The following is a 16,187-nucleotide window of genomic DNA, read 5'->3' as shown; positions in this document are numbered from 1 at the left end:
CTATTCAGGTTGTTTAGTCTCAAAGTCGCAATCCCGGGGAGTTTCTTTCTTTAATGATCCAATGTGTAAATTAAATTTTCTAAAAGCACACTCATTTCTAAGCATTAATTTGAAACTCATTTTAATGGTTTCACAATAGTCTCTCTATCCCTCCCCACTTCAGGGAAAACCCAATTGTCTTGTAACCTTCTTTATAGAGTTTGATCTCAGTGGCTTACGATGGAAAGGGTTTTTTTTTTTGTTTCATTTATTTATGGGTGTGTGAAGCGTGTGAGGGTGCACGTGACATCGTGTGCATGGGAAGGTGAGAGGCCCGTCCATGGGAGTCTATTTTCTCCTTCCACCATGTGCATGCTAGGTTCAAACTCCGGCCACCTGGGTTGATACAAACACATGCATTTCCTTGCTTAGCCATGTTACCTGCCTGGTGGGGGAAAGTCGTTGAACATAAAATGAAAATGGTATTTCCATGTTGAAGTGCATGCCTGGCTTTGCCATCCTATGAAATTGGTTTTTAAATTTTAGCTGTTAGTTGTGAATTGAGCAAACGTTTGTTTAGGTGCTTTCCTTTCCCTTGTAGGCAGCAGGAGCAATTCGGCCTCTGGTGTCCACTGTCATCAGTCCCTCTGCTGACGGCTGCTTAGACCATTCACTGGACCGTGCCAAACACAGGGCAAGTGAAATGCCACAGGCTTTTCTCTTTGATGTGATCTACGAAGCATACCAACAGGTAAGGATGTGGGCTTTCCAAAAGCTACTGTTCTGTTGTGCTCTTTAAAACCGTGTCCACATTCAAGTTTCTAGAAAAACCTGCAAGACTCAGCATATTGTGCTCCAGGGCAGAGTGCACCACAGTGTAGCAATAAGAGTACTCTACTGGCATAGAACAGACATGCAGGCAGTTCAAGAATTCCTTTGGAAGCTGCTGAGGCTCCCTACTTCTTTTGATGGGTCACAGAAAACAATTTCTGAAGCAATGGAAATGCACAAACGTCTGTAATGCTTAGAAGTCCATTAGAGGTTCAAAGCCTGTGGCAGGGGTGTAGGGTGGTCACATAGATTTCCTAGCATGTACAGAAATTCCACATTTGCAGGAAGAATGCAGGTGTTTATTGTAAACAGGACTGTGCATTCAGACAATTCCCACACCAGGGCCCCCAAACACTGGTCCACACCTGTCCTATAAACAGGCTTCTTGAAAGTAAATTTTCTGCACAGAGACCTAGACATCTTAATTAAATATTTAAGTACCTATAGAAACATCACCCCCACCAATTGATACTGGGGTATCTGTATTTTTCTTTCATTTGCAAGCCTTCTATACTTATATAATTTTATTGCTAATTTACATATGTGAATAAGTCATTACTGAGTGTCACAATCAATTCTCAGAAACTTCTCAGTAAAATAAGTGGAGTAACGCAGTACTCAACTGGCATTGGGGAATCTGTGGATGTGTTGAGAGAGATGGGCAGTTAAGGTTATAGGGTAACGGTAATAAAGACATTTGTATTAAATATGGTAGATATCGTTAGATTACAGAATTGAAATATATATATATATATATATATATATATATATATATATATATATATATATATATAATTCAATTAGCAATACTCGGCTCCAGTAAGTTTTAGAAGTTGATTATGTAGACTTTTATTTCAATGAGAAACTCAGCCCTTGTTCTTCTTAAAATAATTTGGAATACAGGACATTACTTTAAAATTTTTATTTTAATTACACTCATTATGCTATTATAAATTTCTCCAAGTTGAGTCCATATATCCCATTTTATAGACTGGATGTTGGGCAACACTCTGCCGTCAGCACATTTCTGCGATTTGTGAAAATGTCTATTGACTTTAACACATGCCGTTCTATATTGTTGTAAATATGAACTGTCTACCACAGGCTCGTATGTTCAATACTTGGCCCCAATCTGGTGGCTCTGTTTTAGGAGGTGGCAGAAACTTTATGATGGAGGCTGGAAGAGGTAGGCTGCTGGTTCATGCCTCAGACACAGAAGTTTTGTCCTGTTTGCCTTTATTTTACTTTTTGTTTCTTGAGACGGAATTACATAAACCATTCTGTCCTCAGACTATCTGTGCCAAGGCTGGCCTTGGGCTCCTGTGCTGGGTTATGAGCACGACCCATCGTGCCTGCCCTGGTCTGATTCTGTTTCTTTTTTCCTGCTTGCTGACCACCATGGTTTGAGTGACTCTTGTGTTTGTTGTTGGACTGAAACCTTTGAAATCATGAACATAATAACACAGAAACTTATAAATTACAAACTGTTTGGGCTATAGTTCAGACTTATTGCAAACTAGCTCTTACATCTAAATTAACCCATTTCTACTATTCTATGTATTGCTATGTGGCATAGCTTTTACTGGTCTGCTGACATCTTGTTTCTTGGGCGGATGCTTTCGTGTCTCTTGACTCCATTCCTCCTCATCCAAGTCCTCTATTTGATTGTTCGACCTAACCCTCTCCTGCCTGTCTATTGGTCAAAAAAGCTTTCATGATTAACCAGTGGGAACAAACACACTTATAGTGCATAGAAGCATCCCAAAGGCTATCATTCTGTGTTGAGGAGCAATCACAAAATTAAATTATTTCCTTTAAGTAGAAGCAGTATGGGAACCAAATTACCACTTGTTTCAGGAAGACAGTTTTGTTATACAACATCCTGTATACAGAAGCAAAATGGCTTCCTGAATGTCCAAAATTCTTTCAGCACCAGGTAGAATGATGGTATTGACTAGAACTTGGATGATGGCCAATTAGACCACAGTTTGATAGAGACCTGGGCTCTGTACACTTTTGTTCCCTTTCTTTGCAATCATAGAACTTATGCTAACATCTGTAAGCCACAGTGCTTACTTACCAAGCCAGGGTTACCTGATTATGGTCTGTGAGAATGTCGTCATCAGGCCTGGGTTGAAGGGGTCACAGCAAGACTGAGGCTGAGACAAGTTTATTACAAGCAATCAGACTTTTTATACCTGTATCAGAAACAATACAATGGCAGTTGCCACGATCAAGACAATGGTAGTTACTAGGATACCATGATGTTTTCAGGCTGTACAGAGTACACAAGATTAATGTCTAAGACTAATTGTCCTGTCAGAGTTCTATATGCTTCACTGACTTCTAGGGGAGGCAGAGAAGCACGGGCAGCCTGAATGCTTCATTGCCCGAGGGAGTGCCTTGGCTTCTCAGGCACAGAAAGTCATACAGTGGCCCCAGAGACCCAGATTCTAACCTGAAAAACCTATGACACAAGCCTCCCAAGGGAGCTAGACCAGGCCACATGATTCCCTGCAGTTCCCCCTTTCAGTACATGCAAGTCAATCTCCAAAGCAGACATGGAGTAGCAAATCAATCTCAAGGCTGTAAAGTCCTCAGTATAACCAACAAAAACATTCTCAGAGGTTTTCCTATGGTCCCCTGTTTAGAAGTTCAATTAGAGGCACAAAAAGAATGACCAAAACCTTTGCTAGGTTTTGTGTAGCAATGGAGACGCATGATTCATTTAACTTTAAATGCTGAATATTTAATATTTCATCATTCAAGGCCTGAATATCTATACTTAAATAGTCATGTGACTGTATATTCCTGTAAGGTAATTAGGAATCTAACACCAGTTAAAAAGAGAATAATAAACATAAACAGGAATGTTATTCTCTTCCTAGTCAGCAAAGTAAAACACAGGATCAGGTCCATTATGCCAGGTCTGTCTTAGCAGTAACAAACACCACCAACAGAGACACAGGACCAGGTCCATTATGCCAGGTCTGTCTTAGCAGTAACAAACACCACCAACAGAGACACAGGACCAGGTCCATTATGCCAGGTATGTCTTAGCAGTAACAAACACCACCAACAGAGACACAGGACCAGGTCCATTATGCCAGGTCTGTCGTAGCAGTAACAAACACCACCAACAGAGACAACGTATCAAGGAACAACTATTCTGCATCACACCTTCCCCCTGAGACTTCACCAGATCTTTTTCCTCAGTCGTTGTTGGTAGACTCTGTTCTTGGCTTGATGACTCCGCTGCCCTACTCAGTTTTGTTTCAGGCTAAGCATCTGTAGACACCCGTGAGCCTTTCCATTCATCTTCACAGATCGGGTCCTTCTTTCTGGTGTCCACATTGCTTTTCAGCACCCTGAGGAAACACACAAACAGAGCCCCAGCTCTAGTGAGTTGCTGGATTCTGGCCATTCCATTCACCCGATATGCCATCTCTCCAAAGGACCAAAACCTAAATTGTTATTTTTTTTTGTGTGTAGGAGGATCCAAAATCCTCATCTGCAGCAGTAAGGCCTAATTTATAATTTGGCTAAGCCTTGGCCAAATTTAAAAAAAAGAATAGAAAATAGAAAATAAAATATAAAATAGAAAGGGTATCTATACTACCCCTTTCTACCTCCATTGTTTTAGGTAACATTTAAGTTGTTTCAATGGTTCTTTCCCCAAAAGATTGACTTTGAGGGTTATGCGGAACGCCTGTGATGTGGCTTACAGCTTACTGTTGGCAGAATTCCTGAGAAGGCTTGGCAGAGTATGCAGGAACACAGTCAGTTTTTAACGTTCCACAAGGGCCTAGAGTAGTAACAGCTCTTAGTAAAGAGGTGATAACACCCTTAACTGCTTCTCCTGCTAGAGGAATAGTAAAATTGATCAGTGAATAGCATCATGATTACCATATATGTGCCCAATATAATTGGCAATAATCTGCAGGAAGTTAGGGCAGAAGAAGGAAGAGAGAGTCATGATAATAACTTTACACATGGAGTGCTGAAGCATCTTTTGATGAAAGCATACATGAGATTCTCATGCTTCCTTTAGATTGTTAGTTTCTAGGACAAGAGATAGGGACACAAGGTCATCTGCCTTGATATTTCCCTCAGACAAAGGTCCCAGAAGATTAGAATGCAAACTAATATGGCCAAAGTAAAGTGGATTTTCCCACATCTGCAATTCCTATTGAATTAATTATAATAAATCATGGATAAAGGTTCCTGATTAAGTGATCCATGCTGCTTCTAGACACTGCACTGCCAAGACCATGCGTTGGGAATCAGAATTTAAGTCTAGAGATTGAGGATGGCATCACAAGGTGATGTGAATCATGCACAGTTCCGTCTACTGTACAGAAACACTTGGATGAGTGGAAATGAGCGAAGTGTGTCTATAAACCAGGGCACCTTCCTGTCTTCTGTGGCTTCTGCTAATACTGCCGTGCAGACGGTATTCGCTGAAGCTGCGACTGGTAGGAAATAGGGTAGCATGTTTGGATGTCAATCAACAAGTTCGCTGGAAGGAAAATGAGTATCAACTTGAAAGGGATATATGGTCAAGCCAGTTCCAAAGTCATCCAAAGTATTCAACAAAAGTTCCAACTATTTTGTGTCATAAGGAATGCATCTAAAGGGTTAATCCAAGTTTTACTTCCACAAATGTCTTTTAGCATTTTATTATTTTTAGAAGAAAGCAGAATATTATTTATGTAATGTGTAGAAAAGCAAGAGGAAACAGCGCTCTCGCTCTCCTTGAAGCAGTAGCAACAAATATTGGGCACAGTTAAGGCATTATCTGCCCTGTGAGGACTGTAGCCAGAGTTAACCCTTGAAGGCCCAGTGTCAGTGCAGAGGCTAGTGTGAGTCATTAGTATCTCCTTTCTTTCTCAAGGGACAGATGGCAGTCTGGAATGTAGCATTAACATTCTCATACACCAGTTGCTTGACAGAAATCACCCCTGCCTCTCCATCAACCATCAGACCACAGACCACCTGCAAGCGATGAGAAATGAAATCTTGATATGGTTCGTCAGGCTCCTGTCTAATTCTGTACAATTCCTGTCTTTCTGTCATGCTTGTAGTGCCAAAGCATGGGCTTGTCCGTAAGCCTCAGTGGATATGTGACCTGTTGTTGAGCATCACTATGCATGCCTTCTCTTGATAGTGTTTCAAAAGGTATGGGCATATTATTTCATTGACTTCTAATAGCTTGGTTCTGACATCTTTCTGAACTGTCAGTTTTCCACAGTAAATATTCAACTCCAGTAGGACAAGCTTTTGTCAAGGTTTTCCAGTCAATGAAAGCATCCCCAGAAATAGAATCAAGACAAGACAATGTTACAGAGCAGCTGGTCCATATTGCACACAAGCTTGTGTAAGGTCCTAAAGAGTCTTAAGTGAATTGGGTATATAATTGCTACCTCACTGTGCCAGCTTATTAGGGGCATTGCACTCACTGGGAAAAGAGAAAACCATTCCATATCCTCTCCCTTCTCCCCAGTACAGAATCTCTTGCCTGGAAGACCTAGACCATGACACAAAAGGAATCAGTTCTCTTAAGGAGGGTGAGAACCCTCCCCAGTAACTTCAGCAAGAAGTTTCCTTCATGCTGCGTGCATTGCTTGCCTCATGGCCCTTTGCTTGCACCATTACTGTCATATGCCTGGGGTTGCTCTGGCCTTCTGCCTTGTAGAAGGATCCTTGTGATTGTGAGAACCTACTTGAGTAATTCAGGATAATTTTCTACGTCATGATTGTTAAAATAACCACCCTTTGCCATCTGTTAACAGGTTATAGGGATTAAGGCTTGGGCATGGTTGTACAGGGAAACATTGTACAGCATAGTACATGAGATGAGGAATAATCAGCTGAAAACTAATTAGCATGAAAACACAATTGGTCAGATAGCTGAGGAGGTCCTATCCCACAAATACTGAAGGAAACATTGAAGGAACTGTGAAGGAAATATTCAGAATAATGGGACCATTGTCTTGAGTGATAGACAAGTATTTATAGGAAATACTGAATGAAATATTTGGAATGATGGGACCATTGTCCTGAGGGTTGAACAAATATTTATGGGAAATATTGAAGGAAGTAGTGAAGGAAGTATTTGGAATGATGGGACCGTGAGAAAATGTGTCCGTGAGTCTTATCAAATTGCTGAGATCACTATTGATTGACGATAATGGTGTACATGAGGATATGGTTTGAATTAATTTCAGAGAGAACAGAGGTTCAGTTTGAGGAAGCATATTGACACATTTGAGCAAGACATGAGGTTGATTGCTTCAAGCAACTTTTGATCAAGGTAGATGACTTAAAACTTGTTGATTTACCTCCTTCAATAGAAGACAGTGTTGGAGTACGATACCCCAGTAGTAGGGGTATTAGATACAGTAGCTCTTGACTGGGAATGTAGATAGTACAGGGGCAGCATACATAGAAAACAGATGAATACGGATGAACTCTGTATGTGGTGGGGGTGGGATTTGAAGTTGGTTCTCTTTCTCTGTTTTCTGTGTAGCAGGGAGCAGGTCTTTCATACACAGAAGAGCTATGAGTGACATGTATGGCCTTGGAAATCATCAACACTGCCATTTCATTCTTCTCTTCCAAGCTCTCTATTGTGCTAAAGATTGAAGCCTTGAACTTGTACACATGTAAAGTAGACAAGCACTCTGTCAACTTTACACTCTCATATTTGGCCTAAAACTATATAAAATATTTCTGATGACATAATAACCAGTCTGTTTTGGGGTTATTCATAGCAAACTCAGAAAACCTTTTGTTGAAACATCTACAAAGCAATTGAATGGTTCACTCATTTGTGTGACCTTGAGATAAGACTTTCCTTGTCTCTTTATTAAAATAGAGCTTCTCTTTGTGGAACTCATGTGACACATGCACACAGTTCACCATCTTCCGATAGTTGAGTAGAGATATGTCAACTGTAACCAAGGTTGTTTAAAGTTGAGTAAATGAGGTATGTATTTGTGTGTTAGAGATTGTTGAATGTTATTGGTGATTGTTGGATGTTGTAGGAGATGGTTGGATATTGTAGGAGATGGCCATTTGTTGGATGTTGTAGGAGATTGTTGGGTATTGTAGGTGATGGTTGGATGCTGGATGTTGTAGGTGATTGTTGGACGTTGTAGAAGATTGTTGGGTGCTGTAAGGGATGGTTGGATGTTGTAGGAGAATGTTGGATGTTTTAGGAGCTTATTGGGTGTTGTAGGTGATTGTTAGATATTGTAGGAGATGGTTGGATGTTGTAGGTGACTGTTGGATGTTTTAAATGACTATTGAATGTTGTAGGTGATTGATTGTTGGGGGTTGTAGGAGGTGGTTGGATGTTTTAGGTGACTATTGAATGTTGTAGGTGATTGCTGGGTGTTTTAGGAGATTGTTGGGTGTTGTAGATGATTGTTGAATGTTGTAGGAGATGGTTGAATGTTGTAGGTGACTGTTGGATGTTTTAGGTGACTATTGAATGTTGTAGGTGATTGATGGATGTTGTAGGTGACTCTGTTTGATGGTGTAGGTAATAGATGGATGTTGTAGGTGATTTTTGGATGTGGTAGGTGATTGTTGGATGTTTTATGTGACTGTTGAATGTTGTAGGAAATTTTTGATTATTGCAGGTGACTATTAGATGCTGTAGAGTATTGTTGGATGTCATAGGTGACTCTATTGGATGTTGTAGGTGATTGCTGGATGTGGTAGGTGACTGTTGATGTTGTATGTGACTGTTGAATGCTTTATGTGACTGTTGGATGTTTTATGTGACTGTTGGATATTGTGACTGACTGTCGGATGTTGTAGCTGACTCTGGAATGTTGTAGATAACTCTGGAGGGCACAAAGCTACACTTCTCTGTGTAGCTTGTTGTTCTTAGTTCCCTTTCAGCTTCCCACTTCTTTTGCCTGTGCTCCAACCATCATTTGATCCTTTTAGTTCCTTCACAAGTTTCCTTCTGTCTGGGATTTGCATGGCTATTTTGTGTTCCTCTTCAGATAGCAAACAGATGCTTAGGGAAGCTTTTCTAGCTCCAGGCAGATGAAGTTAGGCCAAGCCATAACATGTTTTTAGTTTCTTTCCGCAGTGACTTAGGAATTCAACTGTGAAATGTGTGACTCCAGATAGGTGGTGATCCCCATGATGGTAGGTGTCTTAGTTGGGGCTTCGTTTTCTTTTCCTTTCTTTTCTTTCAGAACTATTCATTTGCAGTTAATGCATTTCTTTTGTATTGTTATATTAAATCATTTGTATGAATAGCTGCTATAATTATTCTTTTTCATGTTGATTTTTGTCATTCTTGATGTTTTAGAAATAGAAAAGACAGGGAGAAAAAAAGAATAATTTAAGAAATAGAGGGGCCACCATTGGGGAATGATGAGATGAATGATGCCATGCTACATGAATATTATGTAGACATTAAAAATCCTACTGTAGCAGGATTCACATTGTATGCATGGATTGCATCCTTTATAAATCTTATCCAGTAAATACATATTTATCATAAATGTGCTTTATGTATGCCATGCACACATGCATTTATAAAACTGATTATGAATAGGGAACAGATAAGGAAATAAACTATAGTGACACCATCAACTTTTGTTGGTCAGATTATAAATTTTTCCCTTTTAAAAATGTCTCTTATATTTGAAGGAAAAAAGAGCTAGGAAGGCGCAAATAAATATCTGGATTTGAATAGAAGCTACTGATGTGCCACAGTGCTTCTGCTCACCCCCAACCCTCCTCTCCCTCATGGATATTCTCTGTTCTTTATCATTGCAGTGTGAGCTGAGAATTTGTCTGTGCTGCTAGGACAGCACAGGGGGATAATAAAGATTCCACAGAGCTCACTGTGTCCTGTGAACCCAGAGCAGGAACTTTCCATTGCATTCCTTATGCTCGGACAGAAGTGGTTTCCAGAATCACACAACACTACTGACCAGGGGTGCCCCGGAATAACAAATCTAAACCCAAAGTATTCCAGAACACGAGGTGATATCCTAACACAAGAGCCAAGGGGCAGGCAGGAGACAGCAAGAGCAAAACAAAGCAGGCACTGCTGTGCTTTACACACGTGTTCACAGGGTGGACACCTTTGGCGAAGGGAGGGCTGCTGTTTCCATTTTGAGAGGCAGGAACAATAAATTACCTAGTTTTTCTTAAAGTTAGAAAGTATTCTTTTTTGTTTATTCTCTCATATATACTATCTAATGACTTCAATTTCCCCTCCCTCTTCTTCCCTACCAGCCTCTTCCTCTCCTCCTCTCTCCACCAGATTCACCCTCCCTCCATCTCCCCTCAGAAAAGAACAGGGCTCCCTGTTGGTTCTTGACATCAACCAAACATGGCATAACATGCTATAATATGATAAGTCACATGCCATCACATCAAGGCTCGATGAGGCAATTTGGTAGGAGAAAAAGGATCCCAAAGCAGTGAAAAGAATCAGAGACAGCCCACGGTCCAACTATTAAGACGTCCACAAGAACACCCAGCTGCACAGCCATAGCATATATTTAGAGGACCTAGGTCAGAGCTTTACAGGGTTCCTGATCCCCAAGAGCTTCCACAAGTCCCAGTCAATTGATTCTGTGAGCCATGTTCTCATGGTGTCCCTGATTCCCCTGGCTCTTCCCATCCTTCCTCTTCCCCTTCAGGACTTCCTGAACTCTTCCTGATGTTTGGCTATGGGACTCTGGTTGAATTCTCTCTAGTCTCTTTGTTGAGACTTCCGTTAGGCTCTGGTCCCAGAACACTCAGAATGCAGGACAACTCTGTAGGTTGAAGGTTTTGTTACTGGGTTGGTGTCCCGATCCCTCCACTTGAGGTTGCCTGGTTAACAGAAGATGGCCTATTCGGCTTCCGTGTCCCCTATTAGAAAGAATCTTTGCTAGGGTTACTCTTACAGACTCCATTCTATTAGGTTTCCATCTTGCTTCCCCCATCCTGAAATCATACACAAATCCACCTTCTCTCAGTCCCATCTGATCCTCCTTGTTCTCAATTCTACCCACCCCAGTGTATCCTCAATATCAATTCTATTTTTCCTTGCCAGGGAGATTCTTCTGTCTTCTCTTAAGCTCTCCTTGTTACTTTGCCTCTCTAGGTCTCTGGATTGATTATCTTTTACTTTATAGCTAATGTTCACTTATAAGTGAATATATACTGTATTTGTCTTTCTGGGTCTGGGTTATCTTACTCAGGATGATTTTTTTATAGTTGTATCCACTTGCCACCAAATTTGAGGATGTCATTTTTTAAACTGTTTTTTATAACTCTACTATATAAATGTACCATGTTTTCTTTAATCATTCTTTGGTTGAGGGACATCTAGATTGTTTCTACTTTCTTGCTGTTATGAATAAGCTGCTATGAAAAGTTTTCAGCAAATGTCATTATGATAAGATGGAGTGCCCTTTTGTATATGTCCAGGAGTGGTATAGATGGATCTTGAGGTAGATTGATTTTCAATTTTCTGAGAAACTGCCATATTGACTTTCAAAGTGACTGCACAAATTCACACTCCTACCAGCATTAGAAGAGTGTTTCCAGGCTTCATTGTTGGGAAGCTCCACTCATTTCTTGCACATACATTTCCAGATATATGATGTTTAGAATGGTTGGTTTGTTAATTAGATTTTGAGAATGTACATGCACAAAAGATACAGTGAGATTTATTATAGACAGATTTTTCTTTCTTTGGGCTGTCATCTCACAAATAATTGCTTGGAGACTTATTATTAATTGTGAAAACTCAGCCTTAGTTTAGACTTGTTCCACTAGCTCTTATAATTGAAATTAATCTATTTATACTAATCTACATTCAGGAACATGGCATTACTTCTTCTTTGTACTGCCCTTCCCGCTTCGCTTCTTGTGAGTCAGGCAGGTGACTCCATCTTCTGGATCTTTGGAGCCTGTCCTGGAACTCACTTTGTAGATCAGGCTGGCCTTGAACTCTCAGAGATTCACCTGCCTTCTCCTCCTGAGTGCTGGGATTAAAGGTGTGCACTACCACTACTCGGCATTGACTTTTTATTATATCAATCACAGCCAAACATCTTTATGCATTGCACGAATATCCCACAACATTTCTCCTTTTTTTGTCTAAATAAAAAGGAAAGACTTTAACAGTAAAACTATATACAAAAAGAACAGCTATCATGTGAGAATTACATTTGCATTGTCCAGGCTACTAGTATTTGGCAAGATCAGAGAAAATGCTGTATTATCTTTCCTATCTTGGTGAGACAAATCTTAAAGGGGCACATCAAGTGGTGCATGACTCTGACTGCTGACTCCACACTTTTGGTTCCTTGAGAGCCTAATTTCATATTGGCACATTCACTGCTCCACATCTGAGAAACTGCTGTGTTCAAGATGTGGTAGGTGTTTTTACCTCTCACATGTGCTGTTCAAGCCCTCTGATGAGCAGCAAGGCCTCTTAAGAGAGCTTCACCCCTGTATGCTGAGCCTACTAGAGAGATTGCTTTCTCAGGCCTTGTGGAGATATTTGAGCCTTCATGTTGGATGCCTATATAGATGTACTTTTTTTTAGGCTTCCAGCTCATAAATAATGATATGAAAGTTATTATTAATTATGAAAGCTTAGCTTAGGCTTGTCTCACTAGCTCTTATAACTTAAATTAACACATTTATACTAATCTAAGTTCTACTCACGTGGCAGTACCTCATTTCTGAACAGCCTATCCTACTTCCCCTAAGTCTGACTGACAATGTCTTCTTCTTCCCAGAGACTTCTCTCTGCCCAGAAGTCCTGACTATACCTCTTGCCTAGCTATTGGCTGTTCAGCTTTTTATTACACCAATCACAGCTATACATTTTCACATAGGGTATAAATATCTCACAACAATTTACTAGTGACAGAAGTGTTCTATGGTATGTGAATTCATTAAAATTTTAACTTGCTATCCTAAACTTTTTTGTGGGTATATATAGTATACATGATATTCTACGATAGAGCTTGAGACAAAAAAATCTTCTTTTACAATACATTGCTTATTGAACTTTGAATACAATGTCCTTGGGTAGTGAAATATGAGAAAATAAAGGATTGTTTCAGGGGTTTAAGTCATAACACATATCCCATGCATATCCCATATGGATTGAAATGAATAACGTCTGTGTCTTGTTTGGTCAAAATATTTGGGATTCAACTGCTGAGTTAATAGGAAATTACTGAAAAATATGGGTGAAAAGTGACTTGCTTTTGCTCTCTGAGTCTTGTGATTTTTAGAGGTTTATTTCTTTTTATAGTGTTATTCCTTGCTCCCTTATCTTTCCTTTTGGATCATTCAGCAAAGATGAAACAGGACAGTACTGGGTGTGTAGTGGCATTTGGATTAGAGTTTGAGGTTTTTGCTAATTTCTGTCTTAGAAGAAGGAACCCAAGAATGAACCTAATGATATCACTTGGGGACTGACAGAGGCGTAAGTTGTTTGTCAACATGGATATGAGGAAACGGATGGGGAATTAAAAGGATTTGTGTGTGTGTGTGTGTGTGTGTGTGTGTGTGTGTGTGTGTGTGTGTGTATGTACACTCCTGCACGCACATATGTATGTGCAAATGAATGAAAGGAAGAAAGAGGAAAAACGAAAGTGAAATGCCTAGGGAGTATAAGACGAAGCACTCTGAATCAGAAAGGGGCAGTTTTTCACATTAATGTATCTGCAAACCATTACTTCATTCCGCATAAGTGTCATTTGCCAATCTTTGTAGCAATTGTGCTTCTCAGCTGGGGATGCAAACAGGACTCACATCTGTGTTGCCTCAGAGTGCACACCACTGAGTCTCTGTGATGAGTTGAAGTTGAACACTATCCAACCCGTGGTTTTCTCTACTTGTCATGTTTTCTTCCTACTTTAATTTTTCTTCTAACAAGTGTTGCACAAGGTACACTGACTTAGCCATATTATTTTTCTGGTCCTCTTGTAGGAAAATTCTGGAGTTCAGATCAAACTTCTGTGGCTTTGCTGGGATCTTCAGACACAACAGTCATTATGCAGAGAAATTTGTGGTCATAAGTTTAAACCGTAAATTGTTTTCTTTCCTCTGGTTCAATTCCAGTATACCAGGATACATTTATAATGATCACTTTAAACTCTGTAGCTTGAGTTTATCAGTAGTTCTAGGCCCACAATATGTACTCTGTATTTGAATGTTTAATGTTCTAGTCTTTGTGAGTCCACTGACTCTGTATTCAACTTCAGCTGATTTCACCTAGTGAAGATAAAGCTTTCTATATACTCTCTCACTTCTTGTTGCTTATCCTTACACTCTGAATGTCTGTGCCTTACTGAAGCTCATATACTAAAATCTGAGCTCTACAAAGGTGATATTAAAAGGTAATTTCCAAAGGTAATGTGGTCGATAGACTCCATCTTACAAAGTGGGATTGGTTTACTTATTGAAAGAGGCCACAGAAAGCTTGCTTCTGTTATAAGGAGATAGCAGGAAAACCATGTTCGTGGCTATATTTTCTATATATAGATAGTGCCCTGTCTACATACAGAATCTGGTGACTTGATTTTGGACTTTACAACGTCTAGAATTATAATAATTTTTCTTGTTCATAAGTTATCCTATTTGAGTTATAGTAATCTGAATAGGCAGACTTGTTGAAATCTCATTAATACTGATAATTTATATTTATTATTCATTTTATTCTCTGTATCTTTTTATTGATTTAGTGTAGTTTCTTTTATAACCTAGATATTATTCCTCTCCTGATTTTACTGACCATGTATATCTTCTCTTAATGTGTCAGTACTGTCTTTAATGTATTTATGCTCTGTCAGTCTTAGGTCCTTTTAAATTTCCTCTAAATGGTGATACATTTTATTCTCCTGGCTTTACCTTCTCACTGCACAATTAAATAAGTCTTCAGTGCATTTGGATATCATTTAAAATATTCTGTAATACAGGGTTTGTATCTCCTCCTCCTCTTCCTTAACTTTTTTCTGACAGCATTCATTAGTCATCCATTCTTAGTAATTTGTGCCTCTTTTGTGTTATTAATCTCTGTTATATTCATATGCTGAGTATTTGGGGTTCATTACTTGATGATTTCAGTGAAGCCACTTTAATTCTCTTAATTACTTTAAAAAATGTCTTTTTGGCAGAGACTTCCCAGGAATCTAAGCCCTAGGCAAAACTTAACTGCTGATACAGGAAGATATATTACTAATCTGTCCGCTGTCAGGAGCACACATAGCTTGCCTCTGCATCTCCCAGTTAGGCTGATCAGAATGTCTGCATGCTTCTCGGAGTTGACTGTCCAAAGAGACAAGGTTTACCTGCTTTTTTTTTAGCTTCAGCCCTACAGAGACAATTGATTTTCAATCCTTGCTGCTATCACTAAGCCACTTCAGAAATGAGGAAGCCAGATGCCTTGCTAGGTCCAGTAATGCTTCACCTGTGTCCACAGTCCCCAGACTTGTGGCTTACATGATGACCATTTGTAGTGAGGAGGCAAGCAGGCCTGCTTTTCGTCCTGCCCGGCTCCCACACAGCTAGCTTTACACCCAAAATAACAACACACAAATTGTATTCATTTAAACACTGCCTGGCCCATTAGCTCTAGCCTCTTACTGGCTAACTCTCACATCTTGATTAACCCATTTCTATTAATGTGTGTAGCACCACGAGGTGGTGGCTTACTGGGAAGATTCTAACCTACGTCCATCTTGGGCTGGAGTTTCATGGTGTCTTCCTGCTCTGCTTCTTTCTCCCAGCATCCTGTTCTGTCTCCTCCACCTATCTAAGCTGCTGTCCCATCAAAAGTCAAGGCAGTTTCTTTACTAACAAATGAAAGTAACACATAGACAGATGACCCTCCTACATCAACTATTGCTTCATTACACAGGCCTGGGAGAGACCAAGAGATTCAGATATCAGCATGCTATGTGTCTGGCAATCCATGCATTGATTTTTATTATATTTCTATAGGTTATTTATCTGATAATTCCTTATGTTTGGATGTTTTTATTGATATTCATTGGAATTATAAACAAGAATGAAGCTGATGTTCTTTTTCTGTTTGTTTTTGTTTTTCGAGATAGGGTTTCTCTGTAGCTTTGGAGCCAGTCCTGGAACTAGCTCTTGTAGACCAGGCTGGCCACCTGCCTCTGCCTCCAAAGTGCTGGGATTAAAAGCATGCACCACTGCCACCTGGCTAGAATTAAACATAACCGAGGTTCATACTTCTGGTTTTGTATATGACGAGAAGTGGCAGACTCTGTTTTCCAGGTCATCCTCTGTCAGTTCTCTCAGGGTGGCAGACGGGCAGGGACTGAGCAGTCCATGATGATAGCACCCTGTTTACATCACAA

At 39.9% G+C, this 16,187-nt stretch overlaps 1 protein-coding gene across 1 annotated transcript in view; it reads left to right on the top strand.

The window, feature by feature from the left end:
• The window catches only part of Crppa (CDP-L-ribitol pyrophosphorylase A), a 264,403-nt gene that overhangs the window by 40,009 nt on the left and 208,207 nt on the right, over positions 1-16,187 (top strand). Inside the window, exon 3 of the mRNA XM_048415838.3 lies at positions 581-730. Coding sequence (XP_048271795.3) covers positions 581-730 — 150 coding nt within the window. The remainder of the gene's footprint in view (positions 1-580; positions 731-16,187) is intronic.

Source organism: Myodes glareolus, chromosome 11 (assembly GCF_982192425.1).
Source record: "Myodes glareolus chromosome 11, mMyoGla1.1, whole genome shotgun sequence".
NCBI classification, from domain to species: domain Eukaryota; kingdom Metazoa; phylum Chordata; class Mammalia; order Rodentia; family Cricetidae; genus Myodes; species Myodes glareolus.
Note: the sequence above shows the minus strand (reverse complement) of the source record. Positions and strands in the feature narration are given on the sequence as shown.